Genomic DNA, 22,018 nt, shown 5'->3' with positions numbered 1-22,018 from the left:
ACTGGCTATACTAGTATCAGACAAAAGAGCGTAAAAGAAAAAGCGTTACTAATATGGAAAGGGACATTTTACAATGATAAAAGGGTAGCACATCAGGAGGATATAACAATTGTAATATAGATACATCTAACAACAGAGCACCAGAATACATAAAACAAAAACTAACAGAGCACGGAGGGAATAGCTTAGTGGTAAAGTGCAAGTTTAGCATGCATAAGGTCTTGTGTTCAATCCCCAGCACCTCTACTAAAAATAAACAAGTATCTCTAATAACCGCCCCCCCCGCCCAAAACAAACAAACAAACAAAAAAACTGACAGAATGAAGGGAGAAAGAGACAATTCAACAATCACTGGAGATTTCAATATCCCACTGTCAATAATGTATAGAACAACTTGGCAGAAGATCAACAAGGAACTTAAAGGCTTGAACTACACTAGAAAACCAAACAGGCATAAAAGATTGTCTATAGAACACTCCATCCAACAACAACAGACATCCATTCTTCTCAAGTGCACAAGGCACACAAAAGACCATATACTAGGGCCACAGAATGAGCCTCAGCAAATTTAAAAGGACTGAAATAACAACGTATATTCTCTGACCACACTGAATAAAATTAGAAATCAGTAACAGAAAGGAATTTGGGAAATTCACAAATATGCAAACATTAAATCACAAACTACTAAATAAGTAATGAGTCTAAGAAAAATAGAGGGAAATCAGAAAATACCTTGGGATAAATGGAAATGAGGATACAATACACCAAAATTATGGCATACGTTGAAAGTAGTACTCAGAGGAAAATTTATACCTATAAATGTTTACATTAAAATAGAAAATCATAAACCAATGACCTAAACTTCCACCTTAAGAAACTAGAGAAAAGAACAGCAAACTAAATCTAAAGCAAGCAAAATCAGAGTGGCAATCAATGAAGCAGAGACCAGAAAAACAAAAGAAGAAAAAAAAATCAATGAAACCAAGAGTTTGTTATTTTTCATGAACAAAATTAACAAATCTTTAGCAAAACTGACCAAGAAAAGAAGACTCAAACTACAGGAGTCAGAAATGAAAGAAGGGGACTATTGACATTACTGAAAAAAAAAGGATTAAAAAGGAACACTAGAAATAAATGTATGCTAGTAAATTGGATAACATGAAATGGACATACTTCTAGAAGGACACAAATTACTGAAACTGACTCAAGAAGAAACAGAAAAATCTAAACAGACAAATAACAAGTAAAGAAACTGATACAGCACAGGGAAATGTACAAGATCTTGTGGTAGCTCACAGTGGAAAAAAAAATGTCACAATGAATATATGTATGCTCATGTGTAACTGAAAAATTGTGCTCTACACTGGAATTTGACACAACATTGTAAAATGACTATAACTCAATAAAAAAAGTTAAAAAAAAAAGTAAAGAAATAGAGTTAGTAATTTAAAAAGCTACCCACAAAGAAAAGCCTAGGTCCAGATGGCTTCACAGGCAAATTCTACCAAACTCTTAAAAAGAATACCAGTTCTTCACAAACTCTTCCAAAAAACAGGAGGGAAAACTTCCCAACTCATTCTCTGAGGCCATAATTACCTTGATATCAAAACCAAAGACATCACAACATAGACCAGTATCTCTTATGAATACAGATGCAAACATTCTCAATAAAATACTAACAAACCCAGTCCAAAAGCATAGAAAAAGAATTATATACTGTAACTTAGTAGGATTTTCCCCAGGAATGCAAGGGTGGTTTAATACCCCCTAATCAATGTATACCATACTAACAGAATAAAAAACAAAAACCACATGATCATCTCAATAAATGCAGAAAAAGCATTTGACAAAATCCAATACCCTTCCAGGATAAAAACATTCAACAAGATAGTAATAGAAGGGAATTCAGCAACCAGATAAAAGACACCTATGAAAAATCCACAGCTAACATCATACATATTGATCAAAGACTGGTGCAAGATTAGGAGAAGGAAGACATTGCTCTTCAAACTGTGTTGGATGTTCTAGCCAGGGCAATTAAACAACAAAAAAAGATTAAACAGGATCCAGACTGGAAAGGAAGTAAACTGTCTCTATTTGTAGATGACTGATCTTGTATGCAGAAAATTCTAAGGAATCCACTAAAAAACTATTTAGAATTAGTAAACAAATTCAGTGAGGTTACAGGTTACAGTATCAACATACAAAAATCAACTGTATTTTGATACATACACAAAGAACAATCCAGAAATAAAATTACAGAAAATAATTCCACTCGTAATAGTATCAAAAATAAATACTTAAGAACAGATTTAACAACAACCAAAAAAGTTATAAAAAACCTACACAATGAAAACTACAAAACATTGTTCAAAAAGATTAAGGAAGATCTAAATAAATGGAATGACATCCCATATTCATGGACTGGAAGACTTTATATTGCTGAGATGGCAGTACTCCCCAAATTGATATAGAAATTGAACACAGTCCTTTCAGAATACTAGCTGTCTTCTTTGAAGGAACTGACACATTGGTCCTAAGACTCATGGAAGCTAAAGGAACACAGAATAGCCAAAACAGTCCTGAAAAAAAGGAACAGAGTTGGAGGAGTCACACTTTCTGATCTTAAATCTCACTACAAAGCTACAGTGTGGTGCTGGCGTAAGGAAAAACATAGAAAACAGAATTAAAGAGTCCAGAAATAAACCCATGTAGCCATGGTCAACTGACTTTTGACAATGGTGCATGATCATTAAATAGGGAAAGAATAGTTTCTTCAATAGTGTTGCTACACCTAGAAAATCACATGGACCAAAATTAAGTTGAACCTTTACCTTATATCATATACAAAAATTAACTCAAATGTTATCAAAGATCCAAACTATAAGAGCTAAAACTGTAAAACTCTCATTATAAGAAAACATAAGGGTAAATCTTTGTGATCTTTTATTTGACAATGGATTCTTAGATATGATACCCCAAGCACAAAGAAAAAAAGAAAAAAACAGATAAACTGGACTTCATCAAAAGTAAACTTTTATGGTGCAAAGACACATCAAGAAGATGAAAAAATAATCCATAGAATGGGAGAAAATATTTGCAAATCATTATGTCCGATAAGGGACTTGTATCTAGAATATATAAAGAAATCTTAACTCAAAAAGACTACACAATTAAAAAAAAAAGTATCTGAACAGACATTTCTTCAGCTCCAAGACAGGCAAATGGCCAACAAGCCCATGAAAAAGATGCTCAACATTATTAGTCAGTTATCAGGGAAATGCAAATGAAAAATAAAACGGATACCACTTCATATCCACTAGAATGGCTGGAATCAAAATCAGATTATTACAAATGTTGTGAGATGTGAATAAATCAGAACTCTCGTACATTGCTGATGGGGATATAAAATGTACAGCCACTTTGGAAAACGGTCTGGCAGCTTCTCAACAAGTTAAAGTGTTACTGTTTGACCCAGACATGCCACTCCTGTCTAAGAGAAATGAAAATATATGCCCATACAAAAACTTGCATCATAACAGTATTATTCATAATAACCAAGAGTTGGAAACAATCCAAATTCTAAGAATGGATACACTAAATGTGGTGTATATCCACACAAGAGAATATTTTTAAGCAGTATAAAGGAAGGAAGTTCTGATACACGCTACAATGTGGATGAAACTTGAACAAATGCTAAGCGGAAGAAACTGAACACAGAAGACTGCATACTGTGTGATTCCATTTAGATGAAATGTCCAGAATAAGCAAATACATGGGAAAGATAGTAGATTAGTGGTTGCCTAAGGCTGGGGGAACATGGGGGTTGGGGAGTGATAGCTAAAGGGTGTGAGTTTCTTTTTGAGGTGATGAAAATGTTCTATAATTGACCATGGTGATAGTTGCATAACTGAACATGTTAAAAACTACTGACTTGTACATCTTACATGGGTGAACTGCATGGTTTGAAAATTTTATCTAAATAAATCCATTACCAAAACAATAACAACAACAACAATAACAATAATAAGCTTTTTATTCATTTCTAAGTCTGAAATTTTTAAAATTTAAACTGTATCCAAATTCTTTTTACAAACCACCACTTCTGGTACCTTCAAAGTATCTTCTATCAGCCTTCCAAACTCTTCCATGGTTACTAGTTGTTATGACTATTGTTTTCTTTTTTCAAATTGCTTTAGAATCAATTTTGAGCTTATATTTTGCTAGCTATCATTCACTTCACCTAGATTTTCCAAGTTTTAATACCATGCACTGTCTATCCTCTCAATCTGCTCTATACTCTCTTTCTGCCTCCTATCAGCTCTCAACCCAAGAGCCTCACTTTGGCAAGATTCCTATAGCTTCTCTGTTGCCAAAGCCAATGGACATTTTCCTTATTATCTTTTCAGATCTTTCAATGGCATATGCCAATCCTGAATCTCATCAACTACCCACGCCAGATCTCTAAGCCCATCCCACTGTTGAGAATCCCTGCACTGAGAAAGTCCAGAGACGAATTTGATGGGCATCGAAAAAGTGAGAAATTCTACTTCCTACACTCCACTTGGCTGCTTTCATTTGCTCATAAATCCCATCAGCCTCCTCCAGAACAACAGCCAAGCCTCTCTAGCCCAGACCTGGTCCTGGGTCTCTCAGCTCTCTCCCTATTGCATAGCCCTACCACGCCAACCTGATCTCTAACAGCCACCTCTAACTCAGGATGTCACTCATTCAACTGAAAAAAAAGCCACCTACTCTGACTACTGTGCTAGGCACTGGGGATACACTGCAAAACAAGACTTTGTTCAATTTCTTGCCAAACTTGCTCCTTTTCCTGTACCATATACTGCCCTCCCCGTTTAAGTGGCACCACTGTCCACCAATTAAACAAGCCAGAAATGAGACATCCCAGACTTCTGGTCACTCCCTCATGCTGACTTCCAATTTACTTCCTTAAACAGCTCTTCTCTCCTGCCCATCTCTTCATCTCTAAGGTGGAGGCACACCTCTGTCTTGATACTGCAGCAGCCCCTCATTGGCCTCCGCCTCCCTCCCACACCAGGCGCCCAAAGTTTCTAAGCCAACACCAACTCTAATCCTACTAGTCCCCACTTTAAAACTTTGGTGCCTGTAGGAGAAAGACCAGGCCCCTCTGCCCAGCCCTTGTGAACCTCTTAAGTCCAATGCCTCCTCCAACTACATGTCCACCATACACTTCTCCCTATTTGGTTTCTGAACCTAATCTGGCCGTTGGCCTCTATGCACAAGGAGGTCCCCATAACCCACAGCCTACTATCCTTAAGATCTGGATCTGATGCCACCACCTGCCAGGTACAGTCCCATTTCCCAACTCTCTCTGTAGCTGTGTTGACTGCACTGGGCTAGAAATGTCTGTTATCTGCCTGCCCCTGCAGGCCCCACAGTTCCTCACCTCCCTGAGGAACTTATAACCTCAGAACCTCCCCAACAGCCTCATTCAGTCAACCCACAGGATGGTGGGAGGGCACTGGTGGCCACTCACCCTGCGGTTCCGGTTGTGATCCATGGTCTTGAGGTGCTTCTGGATGATCCCAAACTGCATGGGAATGAAGAGGTCACAGGCTGCACAGTGGGCTGCCTCTACCTTCTTCACAAAATGCTCCATGGCAATTTCTGCAGAGGGGAGAAGAAGGGAGTAGCCACTGGTCCCAGGCACCTGAGAAGAACTCAGGAGTTTGGGGAAAACACCAGATCAACTCCTCACCTCGCCCTGCCACTTCCACGTGGGCCTGAGGCTGTTCTCACTGACCCTCCCTGGGGGAACAGAGGGGTGTCGTGACCCCACTCTGAGAACCAGAGGAGGGAAGGCTGAGGCCTTGACTGACAGAAGTGGGACGGAACCTCCTCACCTTGGGTCAGATCTTGGTCTCTGTAGATCTGCTGGATCAGACCATCAAGGTCCTCCACTGTTTTTCGGAGCTCCTCTGTCTTCTTGGTCTTGTTGGTGACGTACTCCTGCCAGAGATATCAAGGAGGTATCAAGGTTTGCATGGGCTGCTCTATGTCCTGAGGGTAAGAGCAGCTGTACCAGTCCAAGGCTCACCTGCAGGAAGTCAGCCGTCTGCTTGGGGAGCTTGGTGCCTACGTACTTAAAGTGTTCCTTGTGAAACTTGCTGTCGAGGTGGCTGGCCATCTCATCCTCGTAAAAGGTCCGGTATTTGCAGAGAGAACACACAAACTGGATCCTGTCACAGGAGGGAAATGAGAGGCTGAGAATCGAGAGGGCCTTAGGGAACAGTGCTGCCGCCTCACCCAACCCAGCTGCGAGCCCTGTAACAGGCCTTGCTCACAGGCCTCTGAAGTGCGGTCCCAGCAGGGGGACAGGCTGGGACCAGTGGGGTTGGGAGTAGAAAGGGACAGAAAGTCTGCAGGCTGCAGTTACTGCAACATAAGGGACAGGGAGGAGCTTTTCCTTCCCACGGCAGGAGGCTGAACCCTGAGGCAGCAGCTGCTGCAACAGGCAAGGAGTCGCTGGAAGGTTGCCGGACGGCCTCTCTACCAAGGCTGGGCGGGAGCTTGTGTACTTGGCCCAGCTGGGGATCAGAAGGAAGGACGCCCTGGCGTGAGCCAGGTGGCCCTGAGGTGCAGAGTGGAGTACGCAGTCCTGAGGCAGGGCCCGAAAAGGTGCTGCATCTTCCTTCTGGGGTCTGAGGGACTGAAAGGCCCAGCCCATCCTCTGCTCAGAATGCTTGGGGGTGGTGTCGGGAGGGATGGGAGGCAAGCAGGCCTGGGCACCTGCTGCCTCATCTTCCTCTTCTGAGAAGAGACCAGTCTGAGCTGGAAGGAGGGTGCCCGCCTGGCCTGCCAGAGGGCAGCCTGGAGTCACCTGAGCGAGGTGCTCTGTCTGGGCCTGGTGTCCACAGCAGAAGCCCGGGGTCTGGGGCCTGGGCTGGAGCAGGCCGCCGTGGCAAGGGGCGGAGGAGGCCAGCCGCCACCGAGGCCTCGGGGCAGGTCCCTACCTCTGCCGGACGTCCTTATCTGGGCCACGGGGTCAGCTTTGTCTGGAGAGCCCAGGGGCCGGGCGCCGGCGAGGCTGAGGAAGGTCCAGCAAGAGCAAGAGTCTGAGGCGGAGGAGGAGGAGGCAAGCGCCAGTGCGGGAGCCCTGAGGGCAGACAGACCCGACCAAGGGGCGTGAAGGGCTCAGCCGCAGACAGGCCCGGCCTGACGGGGCCGGCGGGCAGGGCAGAGGGCAGGCCCGAGGCTGCCACAGCCCACAGGTGCTGCCATCTCTTCTGGGCGCGGTGGCGGCCTCTTGGCAGCTAGCTGGGATGGCACAGGCGCCTTGGACCTCGAGTCTCTGATGAGCTGGCCCCCTCCCGCAGGGGCATCAGGCCCCCAGTGCACCTCTGGGCTCGTGCGCCGAGTGACCTAGCGCCGGAGCTTCTGGGCAACGGTGCTGAGCAGTGTCAGGTCTCAGGCCAAAGACGCTAGCGGTCGCCAGGCGGCCGCAGAGGGGCAGGGGGACGAATCAGGCCTTGGGAGCTAGGCCTGGCAGAAAGCAGGGTCCATGCACGGCCGAGCAGGTTGCGGCTCCCAAGGGAGGCCAGAGGGCGGCGAGGCAGCAGAGCCATGGCCCTGCTCTCCTGGAGGCAGCCCCAGAGCGAGGCAGAGGCAAAGGGGTGGTGGGAAGCTGGTTACCTTTCCACCATGCGGTCTCGCTGCCGCTTTTTCTGCTTATCCTGGCTCTTCTTGCCTGCCTGCAACTTGTGCTTGGTCTGGCCACTCTCATCCTGGGTGCTCAGGGCCCCTGTGGGAGCAGAGGGTCACAGTCACCAGTTTGTGACCTCTGGCTGGATCACCCACCGTCTACTTCAGAGGGTCCGCTTTGAGAGCAGCTGTCCGAATAAGGCCTCTGGCTGCGAGCAGAGCTGGGTACCCTGGGATGGGCAGGGAGTGATTTTGGCCTAGGCCCTGAAGATGGGAGAACCCATGCTGACTCCACCACTTTCCAGGACACTCACACTCTACAGAGTGGGCCACAGGGAGGCTGGAAGGTAAAGAGAGGCTGTCTTGGTGGGGACACTGGCATAAGTTCAAGGGGTCAGGTGGCAGGATGTAGGAAGGCCTTGGCTGCAGCCTAAGTGCAGACCCCAAGGATAAAGACCCCAAAGCTCACATGGCCCTGCCCACCCCACACTGGGCACCGCGGCAAGTGGGCTAAGGCTGGATTGACTGTCAGGTACCTGCTGGCGCTCATCACTCGAATAGGGGGACACGGATTCCCAACGGGGGCTGTAGAGGCGCTAAGGGAGGACACGCAAACCAGAGCCGTAAAAACTGCACCAAGGGTCCCAGCTTGGACAACAGCCACCGAGGACTTGGAACTGCATGTTACTGAGGGCCTCAGGGCAGGGGGTTTGCCTGGGGTTCCCCCACGCTTTGGCTTGCTGCCCCAACCTGAAGGCAAAACCAGTGTGCTAGGCAGGGGCCATCGCCACCCATAGCCTCTGCCTGGGAAGAATAGGGGCAGAGTGCAAAGGGGGTAGAGGAAGAGGAGCCCCCTACCAGCACATACCCAGCCACATAAAGGACGGCCCAAGCTGGCATTTCTGCCACAACCCTGCCCTCAGCCAGACCCCCTCCCACCACAAGCACCTGGAAGAGCCACCCCAGCACCCGTGCCACTCAGAAGACTCACCCTTCTCTGCATCCTCTTTGCCTTCTTCCTTCCCCTCCTCTTTTCCATCTTCATCCTCTCCTTCCTAAGACACAATTTCAAAAATTCAATGTTAAAGCATGTGCAGTTGTTCATGATGGCTGTAAGGACAAGGCCCTGCTACAGGCCAGGCACTGAGCCAAAAGCCTCACATCCTCCCAAGAGCCCTTGCACACAGACTCATTCTGCTGTTTTCTCATAAGAAAATGCACCCTCTGGCTCAGTGGCCTGCTGGCAGCCCGTGCTCTCTACTAGACCTCTGCCTCCTTGTGCTAGTCGTGTGTGCACACAGAGCTAACTCAGGCTGGACTGCAGCTCCCGTGGAGAGGCCTGTTCTATGGCACCGGGGCTCAGGCAGCCCACTGTTCACAGGCCTCATCTGCAGACAGAGAGTGCAGGGCTGGGGCCACTTACTGCTCTGAAGCCCTTGTCCACAGCCTCGGTGCCTTCAGTGCCCTCTGCAGCTTCCCCCTCAGTACCCTCATCTGAAAGGTAAGAAGAGACAAGCTCAGCCCAGGAGCCCCACGGGGCAGAGGCCCGGGGGCAGGGACCCAGTGCCCAGGCTCACCATTATCTGAATCACTGTTATCAGAGCAGTCTGTCCGGGTGGCTTTGCTGTCCGGCTCGTCGGGACTGCCGCATTGCTTTCTCTTCTTTTTCTTGGTCTGGGTCAGAAAGAGGGAGCCAGGTCAGGGTGGGTGGCTCCAGGCCCCTCCCTCTGCTCAGCCACAGACCAACAAGCCCTCCTCCACTTACCCGGAAGTCAGCCGTGGTCCAGGTCTTCCAGGTCCGCCTCATCTGCTTCATGCCATTGCCAAACCCAAAGCCAAAGCGGGAGCCACCAGGAAAGGTGCTCCCGCCACGCATGCCCTGGAACATGCTGTACTCAGGGATGATGTTCTGGGAGAAGAGGGAGGGCAGCCGGGAGGCACCAGGCATGCACTGGCCCCGGGCCCCCATGGGGTCTTCCCACATGCGCCCATAGCCCGAGGCCACTGGCCGGCCACTCCGGGAGTCCCGGGCCCAGCCCGGAGCCCGTGGGCCAAAGGTGTCGCCGCCACGCATGCGGAACTGGTCGCGGTAGGCATCGTACTGGCCCTCATAGGCCATTTCCATCTCAGGGTCAAGCTCGCTGTAGTCATAGCCCGACCGGTAGAGGTCACGCTCGCTCAGGACAGCCCTTGAGTCACAGGCCTCGTAGGAATCATATCTGCAGAGGCAGGTGGCAAGCATCAGGGAGGCCCTCAGGTCCCATCACCCTACTGCTCCTGCCTTCCCCAGAGCCTCCCTGTCCTGGGGATAGGGAGCCCCACACCAGCATCTACCCCGCCCTATCATGGAGGCTCAATGTTCAGAAATGCCAATTAAAAGGCCTCTCAGGAACACAGTTCTAGAAGCAGGAAAGGTCCCTCCGCTGATATCCCCAAGCCTGCATGTGGCCATACACCAGCTTGAGAACCTTAAGAAGTACTGAAAACTAGAGTGAAGTACATCTCAGGGGAAGAGACAGCCCACAGCCCATAGCCAACAGGAAATGTGCATGTGTCTTCAGTAGCCACAACGCCACGCATGGCATGCTCCTCGGGGGCAGAGGCAAGCACCCTAGATTCCTGCAGTACATGGGCGGTCTAGCACATGAATTTTTGTCTTCTGGGGCTGGTAACACCCGTGAGACACTTACAATGCCTCCCAAGGCCTTCACCACTCAAAATGAAAAGGAAGATAAAATGAGGAATGTTTGCCATGAAAGACACTGCAAGCTTGCCCAGGGACTAGAAAAGAGCTCTTGTGATGAGCTCTTATCAACCCTGGAGCCCAGGACAGGGCATCAAACCTTACAAAGCAACTGGGAAGGCAAGCTAAATATTCCGTGTAGGGAAGAGAGGGCATCAGAGAGAGCTGTTCTAATCATGGCTGCAGCCCACAGGCCCAGACCTCACATGTCTCCTTGCCAAAGCAGGGCAGTCAAGAAGCACCAGCAGCTGTGAGAGAAGCGGCCAGTGCTACCCAATTGCCACTCCATACTTCAGCCCTGCTCTCTGGCTCCAGGTTGTTGCAAGAAGGTACAAAGGCAGCTGGCACCAGCAACAATGCCAGCCCAAGTCAACCCCTGCCTTTCATAGCTTCAGCTCCAAGCACCATGACTGCTGGGCACAAGGGCAGGGGGTGTGCTGGGTCTCCCCACCCAACTTTTTGCTTACTACAGAGCCCATGCAAGCAAAAGTCTCCTTGGCACCCTCCCCTCTAGTGGCCCCACCAGTGCCTGGCCAGGCTCCTCCTTAATCTCTGCTTTCCCCCATCTGTCAGTTGTCATTAGGCCGCTCCACTCCATCCTGTGCCAGAAATACGAGTGCCCTCCTCACTGAAAGCCCTCAGTAGTGTACAAGAACTCCTGGGCCAGCACCAGTTCAGACAATAACAAATACCCACAGCATAATGCTATGAGGTAGGACAGATCTCAGTGGGAGGCCCAACTCCACCATTCACTCCTGGGTGCCTATGGGCAAGAGGTGTGACCTGCCTGTGCTTCACTTTCTCCATCTGCAAAATGAGACATCAACACTTCCTCACGGGGGCACTTCTGAGGCTCAACAGGTACACATTTATAAAACACCAAAGGGTGGCCAGGAAGTGTCCCTTATGCCCCTCATGTGGACTGGCCCAGCTGGCTGTGATCAGTCCCATAGGCTCATCCCATCCTTCACAACCACTCCAATCTGTCCTGCCTTGATAAAGTATCACAAGGACTTCAAATGGGTGTCTCCAGAGGGAGGAACCACTGAACACTGTTCCTGAGAAGAGCCATTCGGCAGGTACACTGAAGCCAGCCTAGTCTGAGCTTGATCCTCCCTCAACAAGCTGGAGGAGAGGCTCATCACCAGGCAGCAGGGTGAGGATGGAGGGAAGAGGGGTCACAGGCCAGAGAAGAGAAAGTGCACTGGACCCCAAGCAGTCTCTGGGAAGCCCCAGTAGCAGAGTAAGGAGGAGAAAGCAGACACAAGAGGCAGGTCAGAAGAGGGAGATGTCAGGGGACAATGGTCAAGAGGTGACCCTGCAGAGCCTCAGCCCCTAGGCAGGTGCCCACTCACCTTTCTCCACTTGAGCCGTACACGCCTCCTTGTATCATGTCTGTCTCCAAGTGCGGCACCATATCTAAGCGCTGGTTAATTCTGGACAAAACGGAATCGGCACTGGTGCTACCCATGGCACTAGGGTTTGCATTTGTGTCAGAGTTAGGCATTTCCCAAGAGTTTGAAGTGGCCATACCATACCCATAGTTGGTGGTGTTATCCTGGCCATAGCCATAGCCATAACCATAGTTCTCGTAGCCTGCAATGGGGGAGACAGAAAGACAGACAGACAAGATGGTGGGGGCAAGGAGAGGCAGACAGAGAGACAAACAGAGACAAGAACATCTTCGGTCACAGAGACAAGCCGAGGACCCTGGCCACCTAAGGCTGGGTGGGCCCAAGTCATTCTGATAAGTCCTCTTGTGAAGGAGGAGCTGGCCCCAGGGCACCTGGGGTCCCCAAAGGCAACCCCCTACCCTGAAACCTTGGCTAAGCTGGGCAGTGGCAGAAAAAAATCAACCAGTTCAATCCCAAGGGAGAGGAGAGTGACCATGGGAGTGATACTTACCTCTGTTTGTCCCAGAGTTCCAAGTTCCATATCCTACAAAAAGTAAAAGGGCAATTACGTCCACAATTGCTTAATACAAGAGTTTAATTCAGGCACAAAGACAATGATTCCCAATACCTGAGTGGTTACAGGAGACTGAACCTCCCCTAACCGAGATGCCTTGAGCTTGAGAGCACTACATAAATGACCCAGGCCACCTGCCACCCTGGTGCTCAACCTTTTGTGACTCTGACCATCTGCTATTTAAGGAACCTCCCATTCCCAATTCTCTCCGCTAAGGAATTAGGCTCCTATATCCCTTCCTTGAAAACCTAGAATTGGAAGATTACTTCTGCCCCTAAGCAACAATCAGAGACAGAGAGCAGTTTCCAGCACCTCACACAGACCCTACGCTGTACGAGAAGCTCAGCAGAGCTCATATCCACTCTGAAATTATCACTCATGTCACCTGACAAAGCCATCTGGGGCAGAGAAACTGACCACCCTCGTTCCACATATGTCTGCCTTAACAGGGGGAATCACCGAGTCCCTGAACTGTGTGAGTGTGCTGAGCTGGAATGCAGCAGCACAGGGAAAGACAAGACACTGCTCCTAGCTTGCAAAAAGCTGTTGAGAGAACAAACTGGATTATAAACTAAATACTTGGATTTTATCACAGCATATTTAAAAAATTGATTCCTTCGGACACATAAAGCCACTGAGAACTGAAAAAGTGGAAAGCCAAGTGAGAGCTGAGTCATGCAGACACAATTCCTCCCCAGGGGAGTCCATGAAAACAGGTGACCATTTTCACAGTGTCTCTGGTGGGACCCAAGAGTCACCTTCTACTCCACATTGTCTCTGCCCTACAGACAGGCCGTGTTCATTCTAGGGCAGGAGACCAAAGCTCAGTGAGATGGCAGTGTGATGAACAGCAGAATCCAGCCACAGGAAAGCAAGAGTGTATACACTGAGAAGACGAACCAGGGTGAACAGGGGTAGGGGTGGGGCAGGCAGGTCAAGGTCCTACGCTTAGGTTCCTCCTTCGGTGCACAAACGAATGGGGAGGTGTCTGAAGCCAACGAGGAACTTTGGACGACCACTATTTTAATGAACCAAGGGCATGCGAGAGTTCACAAAGCAAAAATCCTTTTCAGCTGGAGAAACCAAAGCAGAGGCTTCTCATCCATCTGCTTATTCAACAATTATCATGCTCAGAGTGCACGGAACAGAGGCTTGCAGCCCTGGGCACTCCTCAGGCCTGGAGCACTGTGTATTAAAGGACACGCTAAATAGAGAAGCAAGGGCCAGCAGCTGGAAATCATGTAAGGAGTGAGTGAGCAGCAAACGAGGTGTTCTTACAGGCAAGAAGAGACGCGGGCAGAGCCACAGAAGGAATAACACACACTTAGTCTCAGCAGCTAACAAGAGCCTGGCCACATGCCTGTTTGCACCCAGGACAGTGGACACTAGCTATTCAAAAAGAGACAGGACTGGGAGGCAAAGGCAGACCCGTTGGGGCCATGCTTGTGAGGGTAGACTATGATGGTCCTGCCCCACACCTGGCTTCAGCTGCTGAGGACTTGCCAGAATGCAGTAAGGAAGCAGAAGGAAGCAGGAGTGAGCGTTAACTGTAAGCACAAGGACAGGCCAGCGGCTGCTATGACAGGGCCTCAGGCAAGCACTTCCTATGTGCTACCTGCTAGGCCTGGAGCAACTCAGACTCCCTGATGGGCTCCCCAGACAGGACCCTTCAGGGGAAATCTTTTTCTATATTATGTTCTTTGAGGACTCCCTAAGACCTGACCCTTGCAAAGGAACATCAGAATTCACTTCCATTCAGAGGGGAGTAGACCATGGTTGACAAAGAGAATTTTTGAGGATATAATTAATTTTTAAAAAGGGGGTAAAAAAAGAGAGTAAGGAAAACAAGATGGTAATAGCAGACAACACTTTAAGAGCAAAAAAAGAAAACCACGTAAATGTTCAACTTTATCGTAACAGTTAATCAGATTATAGCCACCCTTCTCAGTGATATCACACAGGCATCATAAAACAATCTACCAAGCCTTATTGCACAAGAAAATGCTTCTAACAGTAAGCAAAACAGGATACACAACTCTAGCCACGTATTAATTACTCAACTACCTAAAATAAGTATGCTGACAAAAGGTAAATATTAAAATGGTGGGATCTTGGTTGACTGTTTTTCAAAATGTTATTTAAATGTTGTTATATTATTCTTGCAATTTAAGGTAGAAGGAAAGTAAAACCATTCCTATTCCTTCACAACATGACTGTCTATGCAAAACAACTCAAAAAAATCTACAAAAAAAGAGTTACTAGTGAATGAGCTTAGCAATTTATTACAAGGTCAATATACAAAGATCAATCAAATTTCCACATACCAGCAATGAACAAATGGAACCTGTTAAAGTATCATATACCATAGCACCAAAAACATGAAATACTTAGGTGTAAATCTAACAAAATGGGTGCAAGATCTGTGTGTAAAAAACTGTAAAACACTAATGAAAGAAATCAAAGACCCAAATAAATGAAGTGACATACTATGCTTATGCACTGGAAGGTTTAATATTGTTAAGATTTTAATTCTCCCAAATAAACCTATATATTCAAGACCGTTTCATTCAACATTTCAGCAGGAATTTTTATAGAAATTGATGATTCTAAAATTTATATGCAAAAACAGAGGAACTAGAATAGCCAAGTCAACTTAGGAAAAAGAACAAATCTGGAGGACCCACAGTCACAAATTTCAAGACTTACTATAGTGATTAAGACAGTGTGGAACTAAAGGAAATTTAGACAAACAAATCAATGGAACAGAATTAGAGTCCAGATAGAGACACACACATATTATGTTCAACAAATTTTCAACAAAGGTAAGAAAGAATCTTGACCCATACCACACACCTGGTAGAAATATTAATCAAACTGGATCATAAAATAAATATAAAACCTAAGACTATGAAGCACCTAAATAAAAGCTTAGGAGAAAGTCTTTGTGACCTTAGGTTAGGCACCAAAGTCATGCTCTATTAAAGAAAAGATTGATAAAGTGAACTTAATCAAAATGAAGAACTTATATTCTTCAAAAGACACTGATAAGAGAGTAAGTAGACAAGCCCCAGTCTGGGAGAAAATATCTGCAAATGATACATCTGATTAAAAAGCCTGTACTCAGAATATATAAACCCGAGGGGAAATAATTCAAAAGAGATGTGCAGTTTGGGTCTATGACTGAAAAGTGGTGAGGCAGGGAGGGCAGGATAGAGAAGCCATGCAAACCAGTTTTTCCTCATTTACAAACCACCTCCTTACTCAATTTCAAAACATGTTAAGTCTCCCTCTCCCGCTGGGACTATCTGCTAATACTCCGGGGAGCTTACTTATGTCTACTTAATCAGTGACAACTGAGGGAATGTGACTGTAGGCTCAGTCTTTCCCAAGACCTTGACAGTAAAACCAATTACCCATCTCAGCAACCAACTCCAAAGGGGGCTCCTTCTTGACGGACAACTAGGATCACAGACCACAGAAGGGCTAATTTTACTGGCAGTTCTGGGCTGCTGAAGGACACCAACAGAACATCTATGGATCCTGTCCAGTGGCTGCTTCTGAATTAGAGATTTAGTGTTTCTGTCCACAGTTGAGAAATCAACGGGAAATTTTCCCTCAACCCTGTGTGTGAGGGGCCCGCTGACCTGAGATGGTCTGACTGTGTCTATAAACGCCTGCTAGATTCAGACAGGCCGCCTCTCCTGCACAGGGGTCCCATGCACTACCCTAGGGCTAAGTTAATGGCTTGGTTTCTGCTCAGAACAGTCCTCTGGACTTTGGCCACTCTCCTTTCCAGACCCTCAAGGGGATTTTCTGAAGACAGACGTTTGTCACAGACCACAGGTATTTCTAACAAAATGTCAAAGGGTCAAAGGAACCAATATTTACAGCCCCAAGAACTCCAGCTTGCTCAAAAACACAGACATCTTTCCCATAATTGCCCCCAAAGGGAAGTACCAGCTATTCCATCAGCCCACCACACCATTTTAATCAACTTTACATTTGGAAAAGACTGTATGACAGCAAGGTCAAAGGCAACTAAGAAAACATGGGATTGCTCTGCCACTAGAAGGAAAAGCACTCACTCTCCAGTTCCCAGGAACCCACACTTACCATAATCACAGGTGGGCTGAGCGCTCGTGTCTGAGTACGTCGACTGCAAAGTGGTTTCAGATCCCTGGACAAAGCCTAAACATATGTACAGTGTGGTTAAATTCCCCAGAAAGCCGCATGAAAATGACCTAAGACTACTCTTCAGTGGAGACTGGCTGGTAGGCCCTCCCCTCACTGGAAAGCCGCCAAAAACTCTAGCTTCTGAATATTTTAATAACACTTCTAGGACATATTAACCAATGAAAGGCAGGCTATGTTTAACTTGCTATGTCAGAACTAGATAAAAAATTTTAAACCTTTAAACCAGTATCTTGTTTTGATAAACAGGTACCCAAATTATTCAGTTAAATGAGGAAAATATTTTTATCAAATCACTGAAAGGTGAGCTCCAATTCAAAAAATGAGGGGGGTTAGTTTTGAACAATGTTAAGACAATTAATACCCCTTCCATTCCCCCAAATCTGAAACCAAAACAGCTTTGTACTTTTAGTTTTCCCATTAAAAAATGTGTGTATTATAATTATCTCTTAAATGTAATTACCTGGGCTTAGCAAGTTTATATGGAATAAGTATTATAGATGACATATACGTATATATACTATTTCCTATCTTCTCAATTTTCATTCTATTTCTCAACTTAAAATGAGTTAGTACCAAATAAGGAAAATCTGAACCTCTACCAGAAACTACTGCTCTTAAATGCTGATTACAACAGATTATGATGAATCCTGATGCTATCTTTAAAACTATACTTTTAAAATGATTTACCCTTAGCACTGAAATTATGACAGGTACCATAAAAAGCAGTATTTGCCTGTTCTCATCAGAGCCAACTAATAACCTAAAAATCAAAGCCAGCACCTCCAGCAGCTTATTCACAACAAAAGCATACACCAAGTGCATTTCCCTGGGTAGGCACTCACATACTCATTGACAGTCTTTCCAGTTCATTTCTTAAGACCACAGTAACAAAGATGACAGCAACAGCAGCCAACACTGAACAAGTGTTCCCCCTGCAGGGCACTAAGAGCTCTAGCTGCATTATCTCGCTTCATCCTCACCACGGCCAGCGAAAGGGACAGTGCCAAGATCCCTTACCCGGCAATCCCAAAGTCCAAAACGCCTGAAAACCAAGTGTTCTCCTCAAATGTGGTGTCAACAATCATTTGGGGGCAAAACTGACCTGTGAGGACATTTTTTCTCTTTCTTCACTTCATTTGGTGTTTACATAAAGCATTTAATTACAAGGTGCTGCCCCAGACCCCAGTGCGGGTGCTGTGGAATGTCCTCTCAAGCCGGAATTCCAAAACATACAGAGCTCCGACAGTTTCAAATAAGGATCAGAGAACCAATACTTTACTTCCCAGAGGAGGGAACTAGGTACCAGGGAATGAGAGCCAGAAGTATACAGATCCAATCTTTCTTACCTTCCCTATTTAAAGAGGGCACACTGGAATGGATTCCCTCCAGGGACCAAGGACTGTCCTGAAAGTCCTAAATTATAAGTACTGATGATCAATAATTGTACGTAAGAAACACTGAAAGCAATCAAAGATGGTTCACCTGTAGGGAAGCCTCACAGTATAAAAAGTACTAGCCTTTCCCACTGTTAACTCAACTAGCTTCTGGAAACCTGTTTTGTTCAGCAGTAGGGCCAGGGACAAAATGGCCCCAGACTTTAGGGAATGTGGTTTGTATGTAACTGCAGCTGCAACTGGAACCTATCACATGCTGACAGGAATATATACTGGGACATGGTACAAAAACTACTGAGCAAAAGATCTGTGTATTCAGGGGAGAGGGGCCCTTGCACTTCCCTGGGAAAAAGGAAAGACAATCCGTCAAAGCTCTGGAGCTCAATGGCAACCTCTGCTCCGGTTCTGTCCTGCCCACATTAATATACTGCTCCACAATATTGTCTCCAGGGGAGGACCTTCTTTAGCGAATTATGCTCCATTTATGGATAAATTCTTGTCTGACTCAGAAATAATTATCTTCTTGGTTCAATTTACCAGCTTGATAAGCTCTGAGTGAAAAAATAAAATAAGCAAGTTTTTGGCCCTGTAAAGTGAAAGGGCAGGTCCCAGATTTATAACTATGTATCACAGCCCCTCCCTCTTGGCCAGCCCCTCTGACATCTTTTTTCACTCAAAACTACACAAAGTTTCTCAGTTTTATTTTTTCCTTTTTTTTTTTCAGAAGAGGATTCTTTGAGGAAATGATAGAAAGTGACAAAAATTAGAGGACAACTGGAATTAAGTTAGGTTGCCTCCAACCTCTACTATCTGGGGGTAACCAGCATCCAAGACAGCTTCCAGTGATTCTTGCCTCCTGACATTATATTGTCCCTTTCCAAACTAATAGAGGTGGACAGTCTAACCAATAAGATCTTGCAGAAATGACTAAGTCTGACTTCTGAGGCTTCTCCTTGCTCTCCCTTAGATCATTCACTCTCGGGGAAACTAGCCATCATGTAGTGAGGACCCTCTGTTAGGCCTGTGGAGAGGTCCAGATGGTTAGGAACCCACAGCCAGCATCAACCTGTCAGTCACATGAGTCTGAGTCATCTTCAAAGCCCAGTAAAGCCTTTGAAAGACTACAGTCCTAATAGTCAAAATATAACCTCATGAGAAATCCCAAACCAGAAACATCCAGCTAAACCACTTGTGCACTCCTAACACACAGAAACTATGTGAGATAACAAATGTTCCTATGAAAAGACTGGTAGCATTTCAGACCTTTGTTTGAAGGCCTGAAACTGGATTTTTGTCCTGTTTTTCCACTGTTCCAATCTGGCCCTTAGTGCTAGAGATGGAAACTTCTTTCTCAAACATACATAAAGAAACTAGGTTCAAAAGCTGGACAAATCATCAAAAAGATATATTATTTTAACCATAGTTAGTAATAATGGTAACGTTTGCTTCAAAGCCTCCTACAACTTCTCCTTAAAGGCAAATAGTTGTCTGAAATGTGACTTAAAATGCCTTTGGTTTTAATGGTCTGCTTCTTAAAAGGGAAAGACTCATAAAGCCGCTGTGTGGTTTTCAGCTGATCAAGATCAAGGAAAAACTAATCATTAACTCATTAGCTTGGCTACCTCAGTGCCCACTCAAACCCAGAATTACAGCCTACAAGAAGTGGAGTTGAAATTCAGACTTGGTCATTAGCGACCCCTCTAACTCAACTTCCTTGTCTATAAAAATAAATGCTCCATTATTAAGCTATGCCACAGCACCCACCCATTCATCTCCTGGTTTCTTCAGCAGTCCTGCCCCTAAAAAATCACAGAATCTCCTGAACCAGGAATGGCACAGAAAGGCTAGGGCAAGGTTGCTCAACCTTGGCACTACTGATGTTTGGAGCCAGATAATTCTTTATAGTAGGGCCATCCTGTGCACTGAAGGATATTTAACAGCATTCCAGATCTCTATCCACCAGATGCACTAGTAGCACCCCCATCCCCAGAAGTGACAACCAAAAATGTCTCCCAACACTGCCAAGTGTCCCCTGGAGGGCAAAACTGCCGCTGGTTGAGAACCACTGGGCTGAGAGATGGTTGCTTAAAAAACTGGGGTTCTTGCCAAGCTTCTGACCTGGAGTAGGGAGGGTTGGCATCACCTTCTTGTCTAGATCAATATAAAGCAGACTATGGAAGAGCCCCAGGGGGTCAGGTTCCATTTTCAGTCCTAAACATTCCAAGTAGAATGCAGGTTACCCGGCAACCACACATGCTCAAGCCTGCAATAACCCCATCAAGGGGGAGGCTCCTGGCTGAGAAGCCACACCAGTTATTTCCAAGGCAAACCCAGGCAGCCTTTGAATTCATCCAGGGATGATCTGCAATCATCCAAGCATATCTCATGGCCCCCTCTCTAATCTCATCATTCACCCTCCCCTTTGCTCAAATCCCACTGCTCTCCTTGGCTGATCTTTAAACAAGCGAGGCAGTTCCTGCCACCTGGGTCTCTATGCTGAGGGCCCCCTGGGCCAGATATTCTTAAAGCCCTCATTCCATTCAGGTCTCTGCTCAAATGTGCGTCTTTAGCGATCTCCAATTACCCCACGTAATACAGCAACCCCCTCAGGGGACTGACCAACGCATAATATATACCATGTTCATTTGTTTGCCGACTATGGTCTGCCCTCCTCTATAAAATGCTTGAGAAATTCTTGTCAGTATTCCAGTGCCTACTCAGCACCTGACGCGACGAATTTGACAGATGCTGAGTGAGTTAACATGAAAGCGAGTCATCCCTCCCAAGGCCCAGGCTCAGCCCCTAAGGACCCAAGGTTCCCTCCACATCCTGAACCCTTCGAATATACATTTACTCGTCCCCCGTGGGGCCTGGCACCTCTCCCGGCCCGGCGCAGGCAAAGGCGGCCGTGGAGCGGGCAGTTGCGGCATTCTGCAGGGAAACTGCGCGGGGGAGACTATGGCAATGGCGACGGCAGCCGAGTCCACTGACCGATTTGAAGGGCCAAGGCCTGAGAAAGGGCGAAGAGGGCCCAGGAGGTCCGGCCAGGAAACGGAGACGAGAACTCAGGCACTGAGGCCGGAGCCCATGGACACAGGCAGCAGAAATCAAGACTTAGGGAGGCCAGGAGCCGAGAACCAAGGCTGCCAGAGCAGAGAACTGAGGCGTGAGGGGCGCAAAACTGAAGTGACGGGCCCACGGCGCCATTTTGTGACCGCAGAAAGGGCACTGTCCAAGCCCCGGGGGAGGTGCGGACGAGCCCGGCTCAACTCTGGCACATCCCCGTCCCTCCCCACCCGGAGTCCGACCCCCTACGTTGCCAAGCCCACCTGTGTAGCTCATGGCGGAAGCGAACACTGCACCCGAGGAGTCCGGTGGTTGCTCCACGAATCCAACGCAGCGATAGCGGCAACAATCACCCCCGGCCCCTTCTACACACAATCGAGCCCTGCCTCCCGACCGCATTGGCTCGCCCCGGACCCTGGCTTCACAGCTGTTGGATAGCTCCGCTGTCGATCTCAGTGCATCCTCATGCCAGTGGCTGAAGGTGCTACCAATCTCGTGAGAGCCCCGCCCTGTTCCCGCCTCCTGTTATCCAGAGACCACGATGATTGGCTGGGAGACGGCCTGAAGATGGAATCCCGTAGAGTTCGAAGGGGCGGAGCTGTACACTACGGAAAGACTTGAGGCCCAAGCGAGGCGGAGAGGGAGAAAGGCCTGTACCTTGGAGGCCCGCCAGAGGGAGCTGGGTCTGCAACGAAGGGTTCTGCACCAGGGCCGGCTCTTCCACGGTGGGTGCTGTGCCAACCTAGGCTTTTTCTTAACTTCTCTGCCTTCAGCTCCAAAATGAACACGGTAAAGCCATATTGGGATGAAAATTACAACTAAGCGCCAAACAAGATACTGGGCACACGTTCAAACACACAATGTATGTAAAGAAATCAGTCCAGTGCTAAGTGTGCTAAAGAAATGTTGTTTTGTTATCGACCGTTACACAACGATTACAAATATATTTAAATAGCATGTTTACATT

At 47.0% G+C, this 22,018-nt stretch overlaps 1 protein-coding gene across 4 annotated transcripts in view; it reads right to left on the bottom strand.

Annotated features, from left to right (window-relative positions):
- AKAP8L (A-kinase anchoring protein 8 like) overlaps positions 1-21,457 on the bottom strand; it is a 28,720-nt gene extending 7,263 nt beyond the window's left edge. The window contains exons 1-13 of one of the 4 annotated variants that reach the window (XM_072947492.1): positions 21,315-21,457; positions 16,511-16,585; positions 12,335-12,367; positions 11,968-12,025; positions 11,785-11,865; positions 9,452-9,905; positions 9,264-9,360; positions 9,110-9,180; positions 8,678-8,741; positions 7,678-7,786; positions 6,083-6,224; positions 5,889-5,994; positions 5,522-5,652 (exon numbers count right to left, since the gene is read on the bottom strand). In XM_072947492.1, the coding sequence (XP_072803593.1) occupies positions 5,522-5,652; positions 5,889-5,994; positions 6,083-6,224; positions 7,678-7,786; positions 8,678-8,741; positions 9,110-9,180; positions 9,264-9,360; positions 9,452-9,905; positions 11,785-11,865; positions 11,968-12,025; positions 12,335-12,367; positions 16,511-16,585; positions 21,315-21,450 (1,557 nt within the window). In that variant the 5' untranslated portion in view covers positions 21,451-21,457. Of the gene's footprint in view, positions 1-5,521; positions 5,653-5,888; positions 5,995-6,082; positions 6,225-7,677; positions 7,787-8,677; positions 8,742-9,109; positions 9,181-9,263; positions 9,361-9,451; positions 9,906-11,784; positions 12,026-12,334; positions 12,368-16,510; positions 16,586-20,103; positions 20,204-21,314 lie in introns of those variants that run through there. The other 3 variants (XM_072947490.1, XM_072947491.1, XM_072947493.1) reach the window with 3 other exon arrangements.
- Positions 21,458-22,018: the final 561 nt, after the last annotated feature.

The sequence above is a fragment of the Vicugna pacos genome, chromosome 22 (assembly GCF_048564905.1).
Source record: "Vicugna pacos chromosome 22, VicPac4, whole genome shotgun sequence".
Lineage (NCBI taxonomy): Eukaryota > Metazoa > Chordata > Mammalia > Artiodactyla > Camelidae > Vicugna > Vicugna pacos.
Note: the sequence above shows the minus strand (reverse complement) of the source record. Positions and strands in the feature narration are given on the sequence as shown.